Source organism: Lacerta agilis, chromosome 10 (assembly GCF_009819535.1).
Source record: "Lacerta agilis isolate rLacAgi1 chromosome 10, rLacAgi1.pri, whole genome shotgun sequence".
NCBI lineage: Eukaryota > Metazoa > Chordata > Lepidosauria > Squamata > Lacertidae > Lacerta > Lacerta agilis.
This window is the reverse complement of record NC_046321.1, coordinates 38,064,467-38,082,171: the sequence shown is the minus strand read 5'-3', so window position 1 is coordinate 38,082,171 and position 17,705 is coordinate 38,064,467. Positions and strand designations below refer to the sequence as shown.

General features: G+C 39.9%; 1 protein-coding gene across 1 annotated transcript in view; it reads left to right on the top strand.

The window, feature by feature from the left end:
* The window catches only part of TMTC2 (transmembrane O-mannosyltransferase targeting cadherins 2), a 182,071-nt gene that overhangs the window by 121,104 nt on the left and 43,262 nt on the right, over positions 1-17,705 (top strand). Inside the window, exons 5-7 of the mRNA XM_033163126.1 lie at positions 9,119-9,204; positions 9,850-10,034; positions 11,547-11,625. Coding sequence (XP_033019017.1) covers positions 9,119-9,204; positions 9,850-10,034; positions 11,547-11,625 — 350 coding nt within the window. The remainder of the gene's footprint in view (positions 1-9,118; positions 9,205-9,849; positions 10,035-11,546; positions 11,626-17,705) is intronic.

Genomic DNA, 17,705 nt, shown 5'->3' with positions numbered 1-17,705 from the left:
ACCACTGACCGTGCTCATATAGTGCTGTTGCCAAGTTTCTGAACTGAATGGATTTTGAAGTGACCTTCCCCAAGGTTGAAAACAATGGTCTTTTTACGAGGCAAACCAAAAATGCCTTTTAATTTTGGCTTGGTCTGTAAATACACTCAGCCTTATTCCAGACTACCTCTGCCCTCTTATATCTTAGCAGCAGCAGCAGCAGCAGCAGCAGCAGCAGCAACCAGGAGGAGGGAAGCTGTTTCTTGGGTCACTGTTAGGTCATAATGGAGCCTTATTTGCCCTTATGGGTTCCCACGGTTGCGCCCGGTGAGAAAACATAGAAGCAGAAAAGACACCGAGGCTGCTGGCTTCAGAGAGAGAAAGATTTATTTTCTGCATGCAGAGGCACTTGCGGTGTTCAGACACCCAAGCAAGTACAAAAGCTAGTCAATTTTCAGACAGTTCTTATAGACAGTTCTCTGGCTCACCTTCCCACCCCAGGAATCTTGTCCTTGTCCATATAAGGAACATTTCCTGTTCTTGCAATACATAACATCCTTGTCCATATAAGGAATATTTCCTGTTCTTGCAATCTTAAGGCAAAGCCTTGAGTTGGTTCCTGTGCTAGCATGCGCACTTCAGCAAGGCCATCCTATCTGTCTCTGACCTAGACAGTTCCTCTCTGTGCAAGGTTGACCTTCCATCGTTATCTTCAGACTCTTAGTCATAGCTTACACAGTAATATGCCAATCAGGAGTGCAATGCAGATCAAAGTTCACAGCAAAAAAAGAAAGATTTCATACAGAAAAGCCTCCACTCAAAAGAGTCTCTAACAGTACATTCAGGTAAATATATCCAGGTTAGCTAATTAACCCCTTCAATAAAACCATACCAACAGGGTGTAAAGGGCCATAGATCGCCAGGGGTTCTGGGCCCTTAGATAGGGATGGAGGAGAGTCCACCAGTGAGAGAGATTTCCTTGCAGATGGTTTACATCCTTACCCCTCTTGCTTGGTAAGTTTGCTAAAAGCAGCCATGTTCTGGTATTTGCCCAAACGTGCAATGTTTAAATGTGAGGATGAGGGTGCGGCACTCATGCAAGCCCCACCAAAACACCCCTGTTTGAGTTCCCTTAGAGCTTCCGCTGTTGAGTGGGCAACATATGTGTGTGGGGTGGTGGTGGTGGTTATTCTCTTGAATGGGATTGCAACACCTTGGATGATGGGTGATGTTGCTTGATTAGTGTCCCTGATTGCGAAGAGTTTAAGTGAATAGAAGTAAAAATCTGTTGCAGATTTTCCCTGTTCAAAGCAGAAGGCTGGAGCCTGGACACACCAGCCTGACGCACATGGGGTTACTAGGAGCATGGCTTTTGTGCATGGTCCATGCCCCGTCCCCACATTTCAACATAGGTATGGTTCAGGCAAATGCTTGAACATGGCCAGAGTAATGAAGGCAAGTGTATGGAAGGTTGGAGAGAATAAATGGCTGTCAAGAAAGCACTCAAAATGGTCCTTTTGAGCTTTCAGAGAATTTTCTGAAAGAGTTCAAAAAGTCCCAACCAAGATGGGTTTAAGAAAGAGGAATGTCAGAGCAGTAAATCATTTTATCACTTGTCATAGCATCAACTGGTTCTTTAGAATAATATTAAATATAGGTAGATGCAAAATCTTCCCTGTTATGGATAAGTATATTCTTGCCTTGCAGAGTGATATTGCATGCTTGTGGCATTCATATGCAAAAACAAGTATACAAGGATGGGGTTTTGTCTGTGATTAGTGCACATTGTTTCACAGCCAAAATGTCAACCAGCATGCTCTACCCTTGGTTCTTGGCTGTTGCTTATCACTATGCTAAATTAAAGAGCCAAATAGCTTGCTGTTATGCTTGCTATTGCAAGCAAAAATCATGAATATTCAATGCACCCCTAATTAAAAGTGATATTTTATCAATGTGACACCCAGGCAAAATTATTTCCATGAGGAAGTATCTCTACATGAATAGAGATTTAGGATTGTATCAACTCAGTTTTTCTCAGCTGATGATAAGGCTTCCTTCAGTGAAATGAGGAAGGAAGCAATTTTCAACAGTTTCCCTCTGAGTCTCTGCTCCCCTAATTTTTTATGCGGGGATCCTCAGTCATCTGGAACAAATTTGGCAGGGATTCAGGGGGAGGGGGGAGTGCCAAAAATTGCCTACATTTCCATTCCACTGAATGAAGCCTTGCTGTCAGTTCAGCTACACCAGCCTAACACATTTGCATCATTTTTAAAATTAAAAGTTTAGCATATTATCATATCATGCAGATACAGCGTATAGTATATGCCTAAACTTGACCTATTAGCTAAGCTTGGGCAGCATGCTAAATCCAGGAGGAAGATTTTGGAAGCTTCTACTTTTGGTTTACTACAGTTTGTCATGTCACCTGAATCAACAAACTGTGGATAACATAAACTAACATTAACTTTAGTTGATTTCAAACAGAACAACTTCAAAGCTTGGTTTCCAGCACTGACTGGCTTAAAACAACCACAGTTAATCACAATCAATGAGTTCAGACATTATGGTAAGTTGTGGTTCATCAAAGGCTGAAGCTTCTGAGCAACTCCTCCCAGCTTTGCAGAAGGAGTGGAGATGATAAGATGTGAGAAAAGAAGGACATTAGGCTTGTGCATGCCTTATTATAGCATAACATCTGAATTATGCCAATGTGAGGCTTTCCAAGGCTGAAGTTATAGTGTGTAAAGTTCAAAAGCCGAGGATGGTAGGGAGTAGAAACTACATGGGAAACATCAGAACAAATTATTTTATCCACCTGATAATTACATCTTTTGTCTTTTTACAAGTTTAAAAAGGTTAACTGTAGGAAATCTGTATGTTGCAAAAAATCTGTGTCTAGCACTAATTCTACCTTACTCATCATGTCTTGATAGTTCACTTGAAATTAATCCTTATTTTCGTTGATGTGTCATGCCTTTAAAATAAATTTAAGGATAGAATGTACAAACTAGTGAGATGCAAAATAATTTTCTCTGAAACATTATTTTTTTAGTACGTTGAATTGTTAGCAATGTAGATATGTTTTCAGTCTCCTGCTTCCTTATTTAACTTTGACATAAGAGCCCAAAGCAAAATGTTGTTGTTTTTTTCAATCTAAGACAATTTGTGTGGGTGGGAATTGTTTCTCAAGGGTGAACTTTTAGCAGCAGGTTCTGCAAGCATTTTATACGGGTTATTAGGTAACTGAATGAACATTTCAGCTGTTTTGTGGGGGAAAGTCTTTTTAAAATATCTATTAAAAAGCTAGACTAGTTCCAAAATATCAGTTATCAATAAATAAATGAGTTTGGAGAAACACATGTTTTTGGTTCAAGATACTTCACAAAAATACCTAGCAGAGTTTCTTCACTTTTTAACTGGAGGTTTCATTTTTACTGTGCTTGATGTTTTAATTTGTTGGAAGCCAACCAGAGTGGCTAGGGCAACCCAGTCAGATGGGCGGCATATAAAATTGCTGTTGCTGCTGTTGTTGTTAGACATTATTTCTTGCCCCATAAATGCTGCTTACAGTCATACCTCGGAAGTCGAACGAGGTTCAACTTCCAAAGCACAGCTGCTAGTTGGCTTCAGGATGCTCCTGCAGCCAACCAGAAGCCACGGAAGCCCCATTGGATGTTCGGCTTCCAAAAGAACACTCACTTCTGGTTTTCGATCATAAGGAAGCCAAAACTTATGAGTTCCAGGGCATTTGAAATCCGAGGTACGGCTGTAATTGTTTGCTTTCACAAAGTTGCCAGTTTCTGGAATTACAGTTTAAGAAGGACATTGATACAGTAGAGTGGATCCAGAGGCTCAGCCAGGACTGTGAGGTGTCTGAAAACCAAATTATGTGACAAATGGTTGAAAGAACTGGATATATTTAGTGTTTAGAAGATTAATGGGAGATTTGATGCCTGTCTTCCAGTATCACAGAGACATTTTCTGTTCCATTGTCAAACAGTTTTAACCCTTAAAAAGTTACCTGACATTAGGAGAACCATCTTAAAGGTAAAAAAACTGTTTGACGATGGAACAGAAAATGTCAAAAAGTGATGGCTCTTCTTCGCTGGCGGCTAAATAGCCATCTGACAGAGTAAAATGCTGCAAATGCATCCTGTATTGCATTTCCTAATTGAGCAATGTGGTTCTAAGATTGAGCAAGATTACTTCCAAAGTTGCTTCCAATTGTAAATTTTTTATTATTCTTCTCTCTTCCTTTGTGTGTGTATAATATATGTGTCTTCGTTAAATATTTTCCTTTTAAAGGTGGAAATAAAACTGCAAAAGCCCACTCAACATTTTCTTTTGGACACTACAGCAAAAGGGATAGGGTATCAAACACCCATCCAGAGGCAATTTCACTTTTGGAAAAAGATTTTTATTTCCTTATTTTTGCCTGATGAAGAATCTCTAGGTCATGTGCAAGACAATGTTCCACCAAAGTTTATAAACAGTATTAAGCAAAGCTAATTATTTACCAGAATTCAATATTCACTCTTGCATCTGCTCTTCATTTTGCATCTATATGAATTTTAAACAGCTAGTAAAACAGCTGTAAAACAGTCTGTATTCTGAAACAGAAGGGAAAAATAAATCTGTATTGCCTCAGTGGATGCCAATATTAAAGCTGCTAATAAAAGCAGAAAATTAGTTCTGAGGTCCTCTAATGAAGAGAGCAGAATATCCAAGTGGCATAAACATAATACAAAAGTGATGCTATATACTGAGCACTACAAAAACAATAGTTAATTGTTTCAGTATGTGCAAGCATCTCATCTAAAGTTTATAACAATAGAGCCTTTCCAAAACAAGGGGATTATGGACTGAATATATCAAAGAGTAACTGTATAGGCAAAGCAGAGAGCAACTGGAAAATTAATTCAACCTCTGTTCTTGCTTTAGTATCCCAAACTTGTGATGTGTTGTTGTGACTGAAGTGTTCTTCTACATCTACCTTATTTTCAGTATGCCCATCACTGTTTTGTCTCAAACTTTGTGATTGTTATTGATGAAGGAAAGGCCACTACAGTGGCATGGTTCAGACATAATAACAGACCACCGTTTGTTGTTCTTGCATGAATCTTGTGGCTTCCCCTCTCCTTTTCATACTGCAAGATGAGATTGAAAGCTTCTGTTTCTTGTTAAGAGTCAACCTCAGTTTGCCTTTGTCTTAGAACTCTGCAAATGATGGTATATTCAGGTCACTCTTAAAAAATAAGAAGAAAAACCAGGATCTCCTTGCAGCATTGTATCTTGCTCCTTGCAAGTGTGGTGCAACAGCCTTTGCATGCAGGCCCGTCTCAGAGGGATCGGCCGCCCTGGCACAATGATCCCTCGGCGCCCCCAGCCTGCCGCCTCTCCGCCCGCCTCCCTCCCGTGCTGGCCGCCCCTCGGGAGGGGGGGTGGGCGAGCGGGGGATGAGAGGCATGGCGTTGGAGCGGGCGCCCGCGCTCTGGCAGGCGGAGGATGAGGGGGGCGGGCGGGTGCTTGCGCACCGGCGGGAGGGCGGGCTGCAAGCCGGCGGGCGGGCGGGCTGCAAGCCGGCCGCCCTCACTTCCCAGAGCCCCAGCTGGAGTGCTGGAAGGTCGCGCAAAGCCCCGCGCCACTTCAGCGCTCCAGCTGGGGCTCCGGGAGGCGAGGGTGGGCGGCTTACAGCCCGCCCGCCCGCCGGCGCGCGAGTGCCCGCCTGCCCATGGGGGCGGGGGCTGGTTGGGGAGGGGGAGCCCAGTATGCCGGCGGGCTCACGGGGGCGCCCCTGGGGTGCCCTGCGCCCTGGCGCGCCGTGCCACCGGCCTCTATGGATGAGACGGCTCTGTTTGCATGATGAAGTTAGCCACTGTTTCTGCTGTATTGGAAACATGACGAGAAAAGTTACAGATTGACATCCCTTCACCCCTACCCATACTATTTCAGCATGGCACAATAGGGAAGAAAAGTGGTGTGTAGTTTTACTTTGAGAGACCAAAGGGAAAATGCCAATTCTCTGGGATTGCAGCCAATATTTGGGCATCAGCACAGACAGAAAGGAACAGGCCAAAGAAGTAAAGGTGGGTTTGGGAGCATTTGTAGAGCATAGCTTGGTCTACAAATGCTTTGTCCTTCTTCTGTGGAATTCATGTATTTTAGAAGATGGGGGAAATTTCAGGATTTATGTATAATTTTTGTGGAACATGCATGTAGGTGTTTGTGTATGTAATACATTACACATATATATCGCCCACAGGCCAGTGTCTTTCCAGGCCTTTGGTAACTATCCTGTCTTTATCCAGATAGTTGCAAAAACCTGATTTTCTTCATTTTCTCTCTGAGAGTAAGTATTGCATTTTCTCAGGGAGTTTTTCAAGTCTTATATCTTGCATCTTCTTCAAATATAATCACTACAATTTTGCATCCTATGCAATCATATAATTTTGCTATAGTTATCCAATTTTCTGTCTTTATCCAGAAAAAGTTTTTGAGCTTTATTCTTGTCTCTTGTCTTTCATTGTGGCTTAGCACAGTATCATTCTAGTGACTTATTGTCAGGAGAGAAAGAAAAAAATACAACAGCTGTGGGCAGCAGGCCTGAACTTGGGATCTATTATTATTTGAGTTACTATATTTAACTGTTTAGCCACTGGCTACAAGTCATACATCCTCAGTGGTGTACACAAACTTAGATCTTTGTCCAGCAGTGCTCTGTCAATCCTATAAAATAATAAAAAGAAAAACCACCAACTAGTGAGTGATCTGTAGTAATATTAAGCCAACCACTCTGTGGCTTGTTTCTCTGTTCAATGAGAAGAGGAGCTCCATGCAACTTACTGCACGTAAGAGGACAGAAGATTGCAGGCAGCATGTATCATTCACCAAAATAAAATTATAGCAATTGCCCCTAGGTCACTTTATTTCTGAGTGGGGATTTGAACTCTGGTCTCTGAGATCCTAGTGCAACACACTAACACCACACTAGCTTGTGTCATGCTATTATTGTATGCTCTTCCATGTCTAACCTGCTGTAAATGGAAAGCTAAGGGCTGCCTATTCAGATGTTGCCTTCCATTGCAAAGATTCCAATGGACCATCCCTGAGAGGATGGCAAGGGAAAGTGGAGAATCTGACTCTTTCTAAGCATCTACACAACACAATCAATTTGTTAATGTATGGTCCCCCAAAATCTATGGAAATAGAAGTTGACATTAATGTAAGACCTTCCGCCATGCTTATAGAGAGGCCATGCCATGGAGAGTTGAAGCCTTTGGTATTCAATGATTCAGTTATTCAATAGTGCCCCCACTCAACCTTTTTTTTCTTATATGTGACTAATATAAGCATGTAACACTCTACAAGTTTTGTTGGAATGTAGCAATGCAATTTTACTATAACATTAATAAAAAAGAGCTTTACTAAAAATAAAACTTTTTTGCCTTCTTATCTACTCAACTCAGAAGACTGTGGAGAATTCCTGTCCTATGCCTTGTGTTCAAAAAATGAAATAAAAGTATTTCCTGCCTGCCTTCCACCCTCTCCCTCTTGCCCCCCACTGAGAGTTGTGAGCTAGGGATAAAATTATCTACAGTACACAGATTCAGAAAGAGCAATACCTATATGAAGTATGCGTGATTCTGATTGGCTGATTGTTGATAATATATCAAGGGGCAGCTGAACATATCCCATCCCAAAATTGGGAAAGTCATGCCAAAGTGACATTTTGGTCTGCAATATTGGCTCAAAATGATGACTGGCATCCAAATATTGACAATGGCCACTGCTCCCAGCTTGGAAACCCTCTTGCTAGGTTTGGTGATGATATCTCAAGAGGTATTTCAAACCTATGGAGAACAGATGGAGAGACAGTCAGACCACTTTCTGAAATATATAGTAGATAGCCATTCTAGGGAGCAATCTACTTTACCCTGCCTGTGAAACAGCTCTAGCCACTTTCTATGACCTTTCCCTCTACCTGAGGAATTTATCAGGTTAGATCTACTAAACAAATCACTAGCAAGGCCCTATCTTGCAGTTATACTTGCAAATTCAATCTTTTCCAACCTCTCTCCTTCCTGATTGAATGTTTCCCATCCCAGCCGTGATTGGTTTGAGAGTATCCAGGAGATTGACACCATGTTCTGTCCATCACTGGTACTGCCATCACAGTATTCGACTTCGTTTTCAGCAGCCAAACATTTCCTTGATAAAGAAACATTTCTCAAAAACATTTCAGCTACCAGTCCGTGCAGCTGTCTTTTTGTTCTTTTGCAGTATTCTCCCTCTAGATTTAATATGACATTGATGGAAATTCCAAACACTGAAATTTATTATAAGTGGGAGCTGAACCAAAAATTTGTGGGGTTCAGTTTTTTGTAGCAAGAAGATTACTCTTTGTGGACTGCACGCATTTTCTCTGAAAGATATGTGCTGTTTAAGGAGACACCCCTCTCAAACTTTTCTGTGTTATTTGGATGTACCACGCAGCCACTCCCTGAAAACATTCAGCAGATGTTTTGTTCCATTTCATACAAAGCCCTGGGTTTGATAGTATTTTTTTCTTGAAAGAACAAATAATTCAGTTTTCAAAAGTTTCAATCATTTCCAACCAAAAACACACTACCAGGATGTGTGCAGCCATTGCTATTGACTATTCATAACAGTATTCAACCATGCAGAGGACCAATCCCATGCAAACATAGGCTATCATTTGCATCACAACAAATGGCGTTACCATTTTTTAAAACAACTTGAGGTTTTGCATCAAGGCTTTGGAGGTTACAGAAATGCATATTTATAAAATCCCATTTTCTTAGCATTCAGATTCTTTAATCAAGAGAGCTAAACAGAACAAATTATCCTAAATAACATAAACAGCTATAAAAATGCTTGCCTTAAACGGCCTTTTTCTGCATATATAAATATAGATGTTTTAGTGAACTGCTTAAGCTTTTGTACTTAGAAATTTACCTCTTTTTAGTTTCTTCCTTGCTTGTGGTAAACGTTTTTGTTTAACAGTACATTGCCAGTACATAGACCAATAAATTGGACTCTTGTTACTTTATTTTTTATAATTAAATTCTCACTCTCTATACAATTATCTTTCCCCCCTCCATTTTTCTTCTAAACACAGAGGGCTGTTGCTACAGGAGAACAGCAGGCTTTCAGAAGCACTACATTACTATAAATTGGCCATTGGAAGCAGACCTACTTTAGCCTGTAAGTAAAGCTGCGTATTCATTTGTTTTTAAAAGATGCTTTTCTCTCGTGCTGTGGTATAAATACCACTTTTGGAAGAGAGCGCTGAAAAATACATTTTATCTGCAAAGAATTAATTGTGCACAAGGGAGAGATTCTGCTTGCACATAGGTATTTTTCATAATACCTCCTAAGCCCCCTACATGCAAAGTTTGCTCATTACCAGCCTTCCTTATTTATTTGGAGAATAGCTACCATTCCTGTTGAATTTTATGACAGAAGCTTTGTTTGTTCTTCAGACTCACATACCTACCTGGTTGGGGCTCAAATGTTTCTCTTGTTGCAGTAGTAGAATGTGGCATTTTATCGTACATAATCTTCTCTAGAGGAGTGGCAAGAGTCTTTTAATCTATAGCATGACCATTATCAGTCATGATGGGACAAGTTCAGCAACATCTGGAGGGCTGCAGGTTCATTGCCCCTCCTTTATACCATATGGTTTTGACAATAAAGAATTGAACTATGTTGGAGATTGTAAAGATCAGTCTAGTTTTACAAATAAGCACTAGCAACTGTAGTCATCACGGTTTTGCTGGTTTTAAGCAAGCTTTGCTATAGTGGGATCCCATATGAATGTGTGATATCTTTTATTTCTCTCTCACACAGCTGCCTATTTAAATACTGGTATCATCTTAATGAACCAAGGCAAGGCTGACGAAGCCAGGAAGACATTCCTGAAATGTTCAGAAATTCCTGATGAAAATTTGAAAGATCCACATGCTCACAAGAGCTCGGTTACTAGCTGCCTTTATAATTTGGGGAAACTCTACCATGAACAAGGACAGTATGAGGTGAGACCTTTTTCTTCCACAACCATGTTAGATACCTTCACAAACTTCATGATAATAGTTGCTTAAAACCAATTGTTTGAGTCCAGAGTTGTGCTTAGCAGTGTTCCACCCTTGCTGGGCCAGTTTTTTTTTGTTTTTGTTTTTTTGTTTTTTGCTCATCCTCATCTTCCCAGACCCTTTGCATCTCCTGAAGGTTTGGAGCCTTACGTGAGGCAGCACAGGGAAGGCAGAATCAAAGATGGCTGAAACAATAAAGTATGATATACCACTAGCTCTCCCTGAGTTCTTTGTGTTTTGAATAACGGTATCTTTGTCCTTACATTGAGAGGAAATTGTTCTTGGGGATTTTTATTTGCGAGAACATGGCTTTGGGCCCAGCATGATACTTCTAGAGATCTGCAAAGGGTATGGGAGGGTGTCATTCAGTGAGAACGAAAATTAATTTCAAGCAATTGCAATAAATAAACTATGAACAAACATTGGAACATAGGAAGCTGCTTTATACCCTTATACACATGGGTCCATCCATCCAGGGCTTGAAAATGCACACACACACTGCTCCATCCCTCCACCTCCGCCATTGCCTGATGTTACTGGAGGTGGCCAGGGAAGCCCTGGCATGCTAAATGCAGCGGGAGAGAATAAAGGAGTCCAGAGAGGAGCAGGCAGGAGGAGTGGTGGTGAAGAAGGCAGCAGCGGGTGACAAGTGCAGGAGGCAGCAAGCCTCACCCTCCTGGGGGCCCTGGATCTGCCCTCTCTGTTGTCCCCAGCCTGCTACTTGAGGTGACTGCCCCATTGAGCCTCATGAGCAGGCAGGTCCTGCATCTAGTTCAGTACTCTTTGCACTGACTGGCAGCAGTTCTCCAGGGTTTTAGACAGGAGTCTTTCCAAACCCCATGTGCAGATGCCAGGAACTGGGGACTTTCTGCATGCAAAGGAGTTTGTCGCTAAGCTCCCTAGTGAGCTTTGATCCTTGTCCTGTGGTTTTTATAAGTTTATGCTTGGGCTAAGGTAGCCTAGCTGAATAAGCCTCAATGCAGAGCTGCTTGTATTTTATGCATTCTGCATAAAATCAGTTGTCCTTCATATTCTTCCAGCCTTATGTATGAAACAATACAGATTGTAATAGTGATTTGTGTTTATAGTAGATTGAGAGCTATCATTGTGAGCATTTGAATCACATGATAATAAAAATACTCGTCTGCAGTTAAATCCTAATTTGTATATTGTGTAATTCTACAGAATTTTAAATGTAAGCTAATGAGCCTTTGGAAGTTCTTAAATATTCCATTTCCCCTTCTTCAAATGAGATGGGAAATGATGGAAATTATTCTGCATTGCGTTGAAGAGATTCATCTTTTTTGTTGACTTTTTTATAAGTGGGAAATGTGACCCTCTTCATGATTAATGAAGACAATTGGATCTTTCTTGTATTAAATTTGCATGTAAAAATTGCTTCTGAAATCCATGCTCTGATAAGAATATTTCTTTCTTTCTCTCCCCACCCCCCAGGATGCCCTTACAGTTTACAAAGAAGCAATACAGAAAATGCCAAGGCAGTTTGCACCACAAAGTTTATATAACATGATGGGTGAGTACAAAGCAAACATTTGAAAAGAAAATTCAGCATATTCAACATCAAGGTGATTAGATTATTTGTAACTCCCCATTTGACTCCTGCAGTTTCATTCAAGATTATTTATATTGGCCATTATATATGAGACACTGAGACCTTATTGTTCTGCCCACGGTACATATTTCTGTTTTTCTGTTCAATTATTTTTTTTTAAAGTTTAGGGAATGTATTATTCCCTCTTCATACTTTCAAACTTGATAGATGAGGGTTGTGGAAACAGACCCCATCCCTGATCACCTATGAATATACATTCACATGGGCAACTAGAACCATATATGTGTGTAATGTCTTCCACAAGTTTCTTTTTTTTGGGGGGGGGGGGGTACCAGGCTCCTTGATCAGACAGAGAGATTATGTATAAACCACTTTCCTATATTTGTGTATCCAAAGTGCTGTACAGTCAATAAAACCAATTTAAAGCAACAAAAGATCAATACATAAAACTCACACTAAAAAAGCAGTAGCAGATGAATCAGGAAAGACAAATTTTAAACTCTGAATGCCTGTTGAAATAAAATAATCTTAAAACCATATCTAGAAGTGATTAAAAAAGAGGGCCTGCCCTATCTTCCCAAGAGGGAATCTCCAGAATTGTCCCACCACCACTGAAAAGGTCACTCCTTACTTTCATTTGTAAGTGGGTTTTCTCCTCCCAATGAGGAAGAAAGTCTCATGTGGCTTTTTTGGAGGGGGGGGGACATTTCTTTCTCCCCATGTGGCCTGCTTTGGGCCAATAGCACCAGAAGAGTGAGTTTGCATATAATAGTTTGCTCCTGGCCCAAGACCTTTCTTCCAATCTACAGCCCATGGAAACAGGGCATCCAAAGCTGATTGAAGGGCTTGGTAAGTTCCTGTGTGCTTAAAGCAGTCTTTCACTTGATCCTGACCTAGACTAGTAAGGAGTTTGTCAGGATTAGCACACGGATAGGCAACCAGTTGATATAAAACCATCATAATCTTCTCTGAACAAGCACCCATGCATGTTCTGGCCACCATATGGCTCTGTTTATATCTGCAAATGTGTGTGTTTAGTCAGCAAACAGGGCTTGCGACCATGATCCCATACTGCCCATAACCTGCATTCAGCTGGTTGTCTGAAAAGGGTTTGTATTATGCAAGTTGGACATTTGTTTTATTTTCTTGTGACAAAGAACCTAATGGTGCAAATATATTTTAATATAGCAAGGTTATTCTGAGCCAGGTGTGATCTTCAGGACTTGAGATTTAATGTTCTAGGTAGCTGCCATTGTACATTGGCTAGATTCCCTGAACTGACTTCTAAACAAACTGGGAAAGGGACAAACAAATGGTTTGTATTCCACTTACCATATTTATTGAAAAGGACTGAAGCTAGTCTTGCACATGGCACATCTCATCTTCTTCCTCTTTGCTCACCACACAGTAAGACAGTTGAACTAACACCCTGCAGAAAGCTTTGGACATTCCAAGCTTGAGAAGATAAATGCTCATGGGTGTTGCATTATATTTGAACTGAGGTTTATTGCAAAAATAAAAGTTCAAGGAGTGGGTCTGTTTAACTCTTTCATTACAATGTGTAATGGTGCTTTCAAAGAACAAGAACTCCAGTTAGACCTATTATTAGCAATTTAGTGTCAAACTTGTTAAAGTTATGTCAGTTGTACCATCTGTTTTCCATGATTTTCAAGGAATATGCCCAGTAGTTTTTGCCTCACTGGTCTGGCCAGCTGGTTCCTACTTTAAAAATGTTGCTACTTTTACTGTAGATTGACATTTTTAGATTTCAGGTTTAAAATTTAACAGTTTAGTTCTCTTCTACTTATTGGTATCATGGTCATTCTTGCATTGTCTACCGAGAATGTACATCGTATATGAAATTGTGAAATAATTTTGGTTTGCAGTATTGGCGTGATTTATTTGGCCAGGTGTGCTTGAATCAAACTAAGGAAACCATATGTTTGGCCCTTTACCAAAGGAAAACAATTTATCAGTCTTTTCTTTTCACTTTCAAAAGAGAGAATTAGTATGATTTAAAATGATTATCAGTCTAATTTTTTAAGATTGCATGAAGTGTTTGTTTGGTGTATGTTTTCCTTTTTTGGCACTTAATTTTAAGAAGAAAGTATAAGGGTAACACAGATTAATTGGCTTGGCATTCGGACATGCCATACAAAGGCTAAAGTCCAACTCAGCTGCATTAAATAGGTAATCTATTTTGTTTTAAGGCTTCAATTAATTCTTGGGGTCAAAAGAAATAATGGTCCCTATGGGAACTTGAGTAGTTTAATGTTAAAATTAGGCTTGCTTGGTCCTTTTCTGCCCTGGAAATATGATATTATGCAGTTGATTGTGTTGCATTGGTCTTAAAACCACACAAGCCCACCTGCTAGAATAATTCATATGTTAGTCAGCTTAATAGTATAAATGTAAGCTGGAGCATAGGGGCTTTATTTTAATATTAAAAGGAATAGGAAAGAGAGCAAGGCTGATATACTCAGGTTTCAGATCATTAGTTACACACATTTTTTCCCTGTAACTTCATTCCTCTAAGTGCACCTGAGTGCCCGTCCTTCAGGTGTAATTTTGATAAATCATCTAGGTGGTATTTTGACACTTTGTTCATCATTTGTGCCTACAATTACTGGTCACAATTAGGTATCCCTCTTCAAATACACATGGCTTTCCTTTTTTATCTTAAATATGAGGTGCCATGCTAGGAAATTCAGGTGTGGCTTATGTGCAAGTAGTTGTTGCAGCTGTTTTTGGCATCTTGTCTGTCCCAGGTGACAATGGAGTGTGCCTCTGGGAGTGAAGTCAAACCGCTGGAGAATCACAGTGCCTGCTGTGGCCGCAGAGACCGGTAACAGCTGCCACCTGTATTGTTTTTGCTGTGTTAGCAGCACCAAAGTGAGCTCTCTGGGACACAAGCCTGGGCAGTGTGTATGGAGGTCCTGGGCTGCTCAGATGACAAGGCCACCCTCTTGGTCTTGCTGATGTGAACCAAAGGAAAGCAGAGCGATACATTTGGCAGAAGCTTTGCTGCAGATGTTGCTGGTAGGAGGCATACAAGATGCACAGGAATTCATGAAGATGCCCCCGAACAGCTTAGTAATACAGTCTGTCAACTTCTGTCTTTTAAGCATGTGCTGAGTATGAAGATTTGGAAATCCATAGTAACCGCAGTATGGTTTCTGGCACTTACAGTGTAGCTGCAGAAATTGATCACTGGGTGGTCGAAGTGTTTTAGGGCTCGAAGCACAATTGTTGTTTCCCTTTTGTCATGCCATATGCAATGGCTCATCTATCTAATATGTACTCTATATACCAAAATAGGTATCAGAATAAATGTTAGTTTATGTGAAATCTTAGTAACAACGTGCTCTTCTTTATCTGATGAATGTGAATACCTTTATAAGAGACAATCTAGTGTCTCCAAGCTGAGTTCAGGGCCCTCATTTTCATCATGATTTGTTCATGCTCTGGAGGTTATAGGATTGCAGAACTCCTATGGTCTAAACGATTTTTCTCTTCCTTGTTGAAATTGATTAACTTTGGATTTCATTTTGCATCTCCGTTTTAGCTGTTGATTCTGCTAAATTACTTTTTTTTATTCTAGTGAAGCCAATTAACTAAGCTCGGTGTTGATTGGGTGTCTGGTTCCATAAGGAACCATTCAAGCAAAATAAATAGAAATTGACTCTGTTAACAAACACTTACAAATTAGATCAAGGTGCCTGGGCTCTTCAGAGGCTCTTAGCACAAAAATGGAAGATGTTCTTGATCTGCCCAGACACATGTTGACAGAGCACCCTTCATATATATTCATTCACACACAAATTATAAAATATATCTTATCTCTTTACATTTGGATTTCTCATACACTTGGATTTATTCATGCATAAGTTAGGCTATAAAACATTTAGGTCATTGTTTAAATCAGCTGTAGGAAACCATTGGCTTTCCAGATTTTGCTGACCTACAACTCCCATAATCCCTAGGAATTAGCCATGTTTGTGGATGCTGATGGGAGTTGTACTTCAGCAACATCTGGAGGGCCAAAGGTTTCCCCACACCTGGTCTAAAAAGTTTTATTTCATGACATAGTTCTGACACGAAAACATTTATAGTATGATTATATGTGTACCCAACAACAATATGCTATTCCCCCTTTTTTTCTTTTATCCTCTCACTTAAATACACGAGAGATCTGGATAATTCATTGACATTTCGACGTAAGATCACTTACACATGGGTCAGCCCTATATCCACAGTGTTAACATCTGTAAACAGATGGAGGTTTACTGGTATTAAGGTTGAATGATAAGATTAGAGGGAACTGCAGAGTTATTTCCCATGAAGGTGTTTCTCCTTCACAGTAGCTGACAGTGAGACTGAATGATGGAACCCAGACATGAGCTACGAAAGTTATGAGATAATGCTAAACTATAGTTTTGTGAAACATATATGAGTCTTAGGGCCATACTTCCATACTACTGTTTGAAGCTGGCTTTGTTTCCATAAACCATAGTTAAGAATAACCACAGTTTTTCAGGGTTTGGACACAATAGCAAAGAGTGGATAGATAGAAACAGAAACAGAAGCATTCAATCTCTTCTTTGTGGTGGTTCCAGAGAAGATGGGGAACTCATGAGCCTGAGTTTTGTACATAGATATAGTTTTTTATAGTTATAAATGTACACTCAGATAAACATTTGTTTTGAAATTATCACCATCATCATTATTTCAACTTGTTAATTAATTGTTACACAAAGTGTCTTACAACACCTGTAAGAACATAAACAAGTGATACCATAGAAACAGAACAAAACAAATTCCACATAACAGTCATAGGAAGCTATGCGCATCACTAGCAACAAAAGGTATCATTGGACCTCCAAATTATTCTGCAAAAGACCACCATCACTACCAGTCTTGACCATTCTTTGTTTCTTTTTGCTCTGTATTTCAGGGCTATTCTTTGTTTCCCACCAAAGCTGCTGCTTCCTCAAATTCAATCAGGAATTGAAATGAAAGTGCACCTAGTTACCTTCACTATCCCATAATTTGTTTCCAGTATTCAGTGAATGTCATATTTGTTCTGTTAATACACCTTGCAGATAAAACCACATAGCACACACATGTGTTAGTTACTGACAGAATGAAACAAACAAAACCCCTAACTTGTGAAAGTTTGCCTGTTCACTTGGAAATAGTTCTTACTTGCCACAGATGGCAATGTGAGCAGCTTTTTGGAAGCCTCGACAATGTGTTCTTCACCTCTCTCACATGCACAGAGTGCTTCAGATCAGTCTGTATTCAAGCTGACATCCCTTGTCTTACACTTAATGTATTTAATAAAACACGGAGAGTTTTAAGTGGAAGTGAATTAATTTAAGTGTTCTGGGCATTGTAGCACATGTTCCTTTGCACCAATATTAGTGGAATGTTTTCATTTTTATTTTTTCTGTACTTGAAGCCAACCTTGAATCATGAGACATTTTTATTAACTGGGAATAAACCAAAAGGAAGACCCTACAGGCATAGTCTTTTAAATTTGGAACACAATGTGTACCTCCTCTATTCAGATTATGTAAATCCAGATTTTGTTACAATTTGCCCCCACTGAGAAATGAAGTAAAATATAATTGCCTCTTTCCCCCTTGTCCCTTAAATACTAAGATGACATTCAATTAGTATGCTAAACAAGGTGCCTCACTGTCTGCATATATTAAACAGTTCCTAATCTTTCACTTCATATAACAATTTTTGTCTGGCATAATTAAGACTTTGGTATTCTCTTGGGCAACTAATGAATCTTTCCCTACCTTTCCCTTTTTATGCTGTGATTTAAGTTATGTACAATTGTATTTCTATCATGCAGACTCTAGGGATGCATTATTAAAAGTCATCAGATTTCTCTTGGGACCGTACTAGAAGTCTCACAATTGATCTTTCTCTGTTACACGTATCACTTAAAGAGCAAAGCTGTCATTAATCACAATATTTTTGTTGATGCAAGTCCAGTTCAAAGTTCTACACTGCATATACGTTTCCTA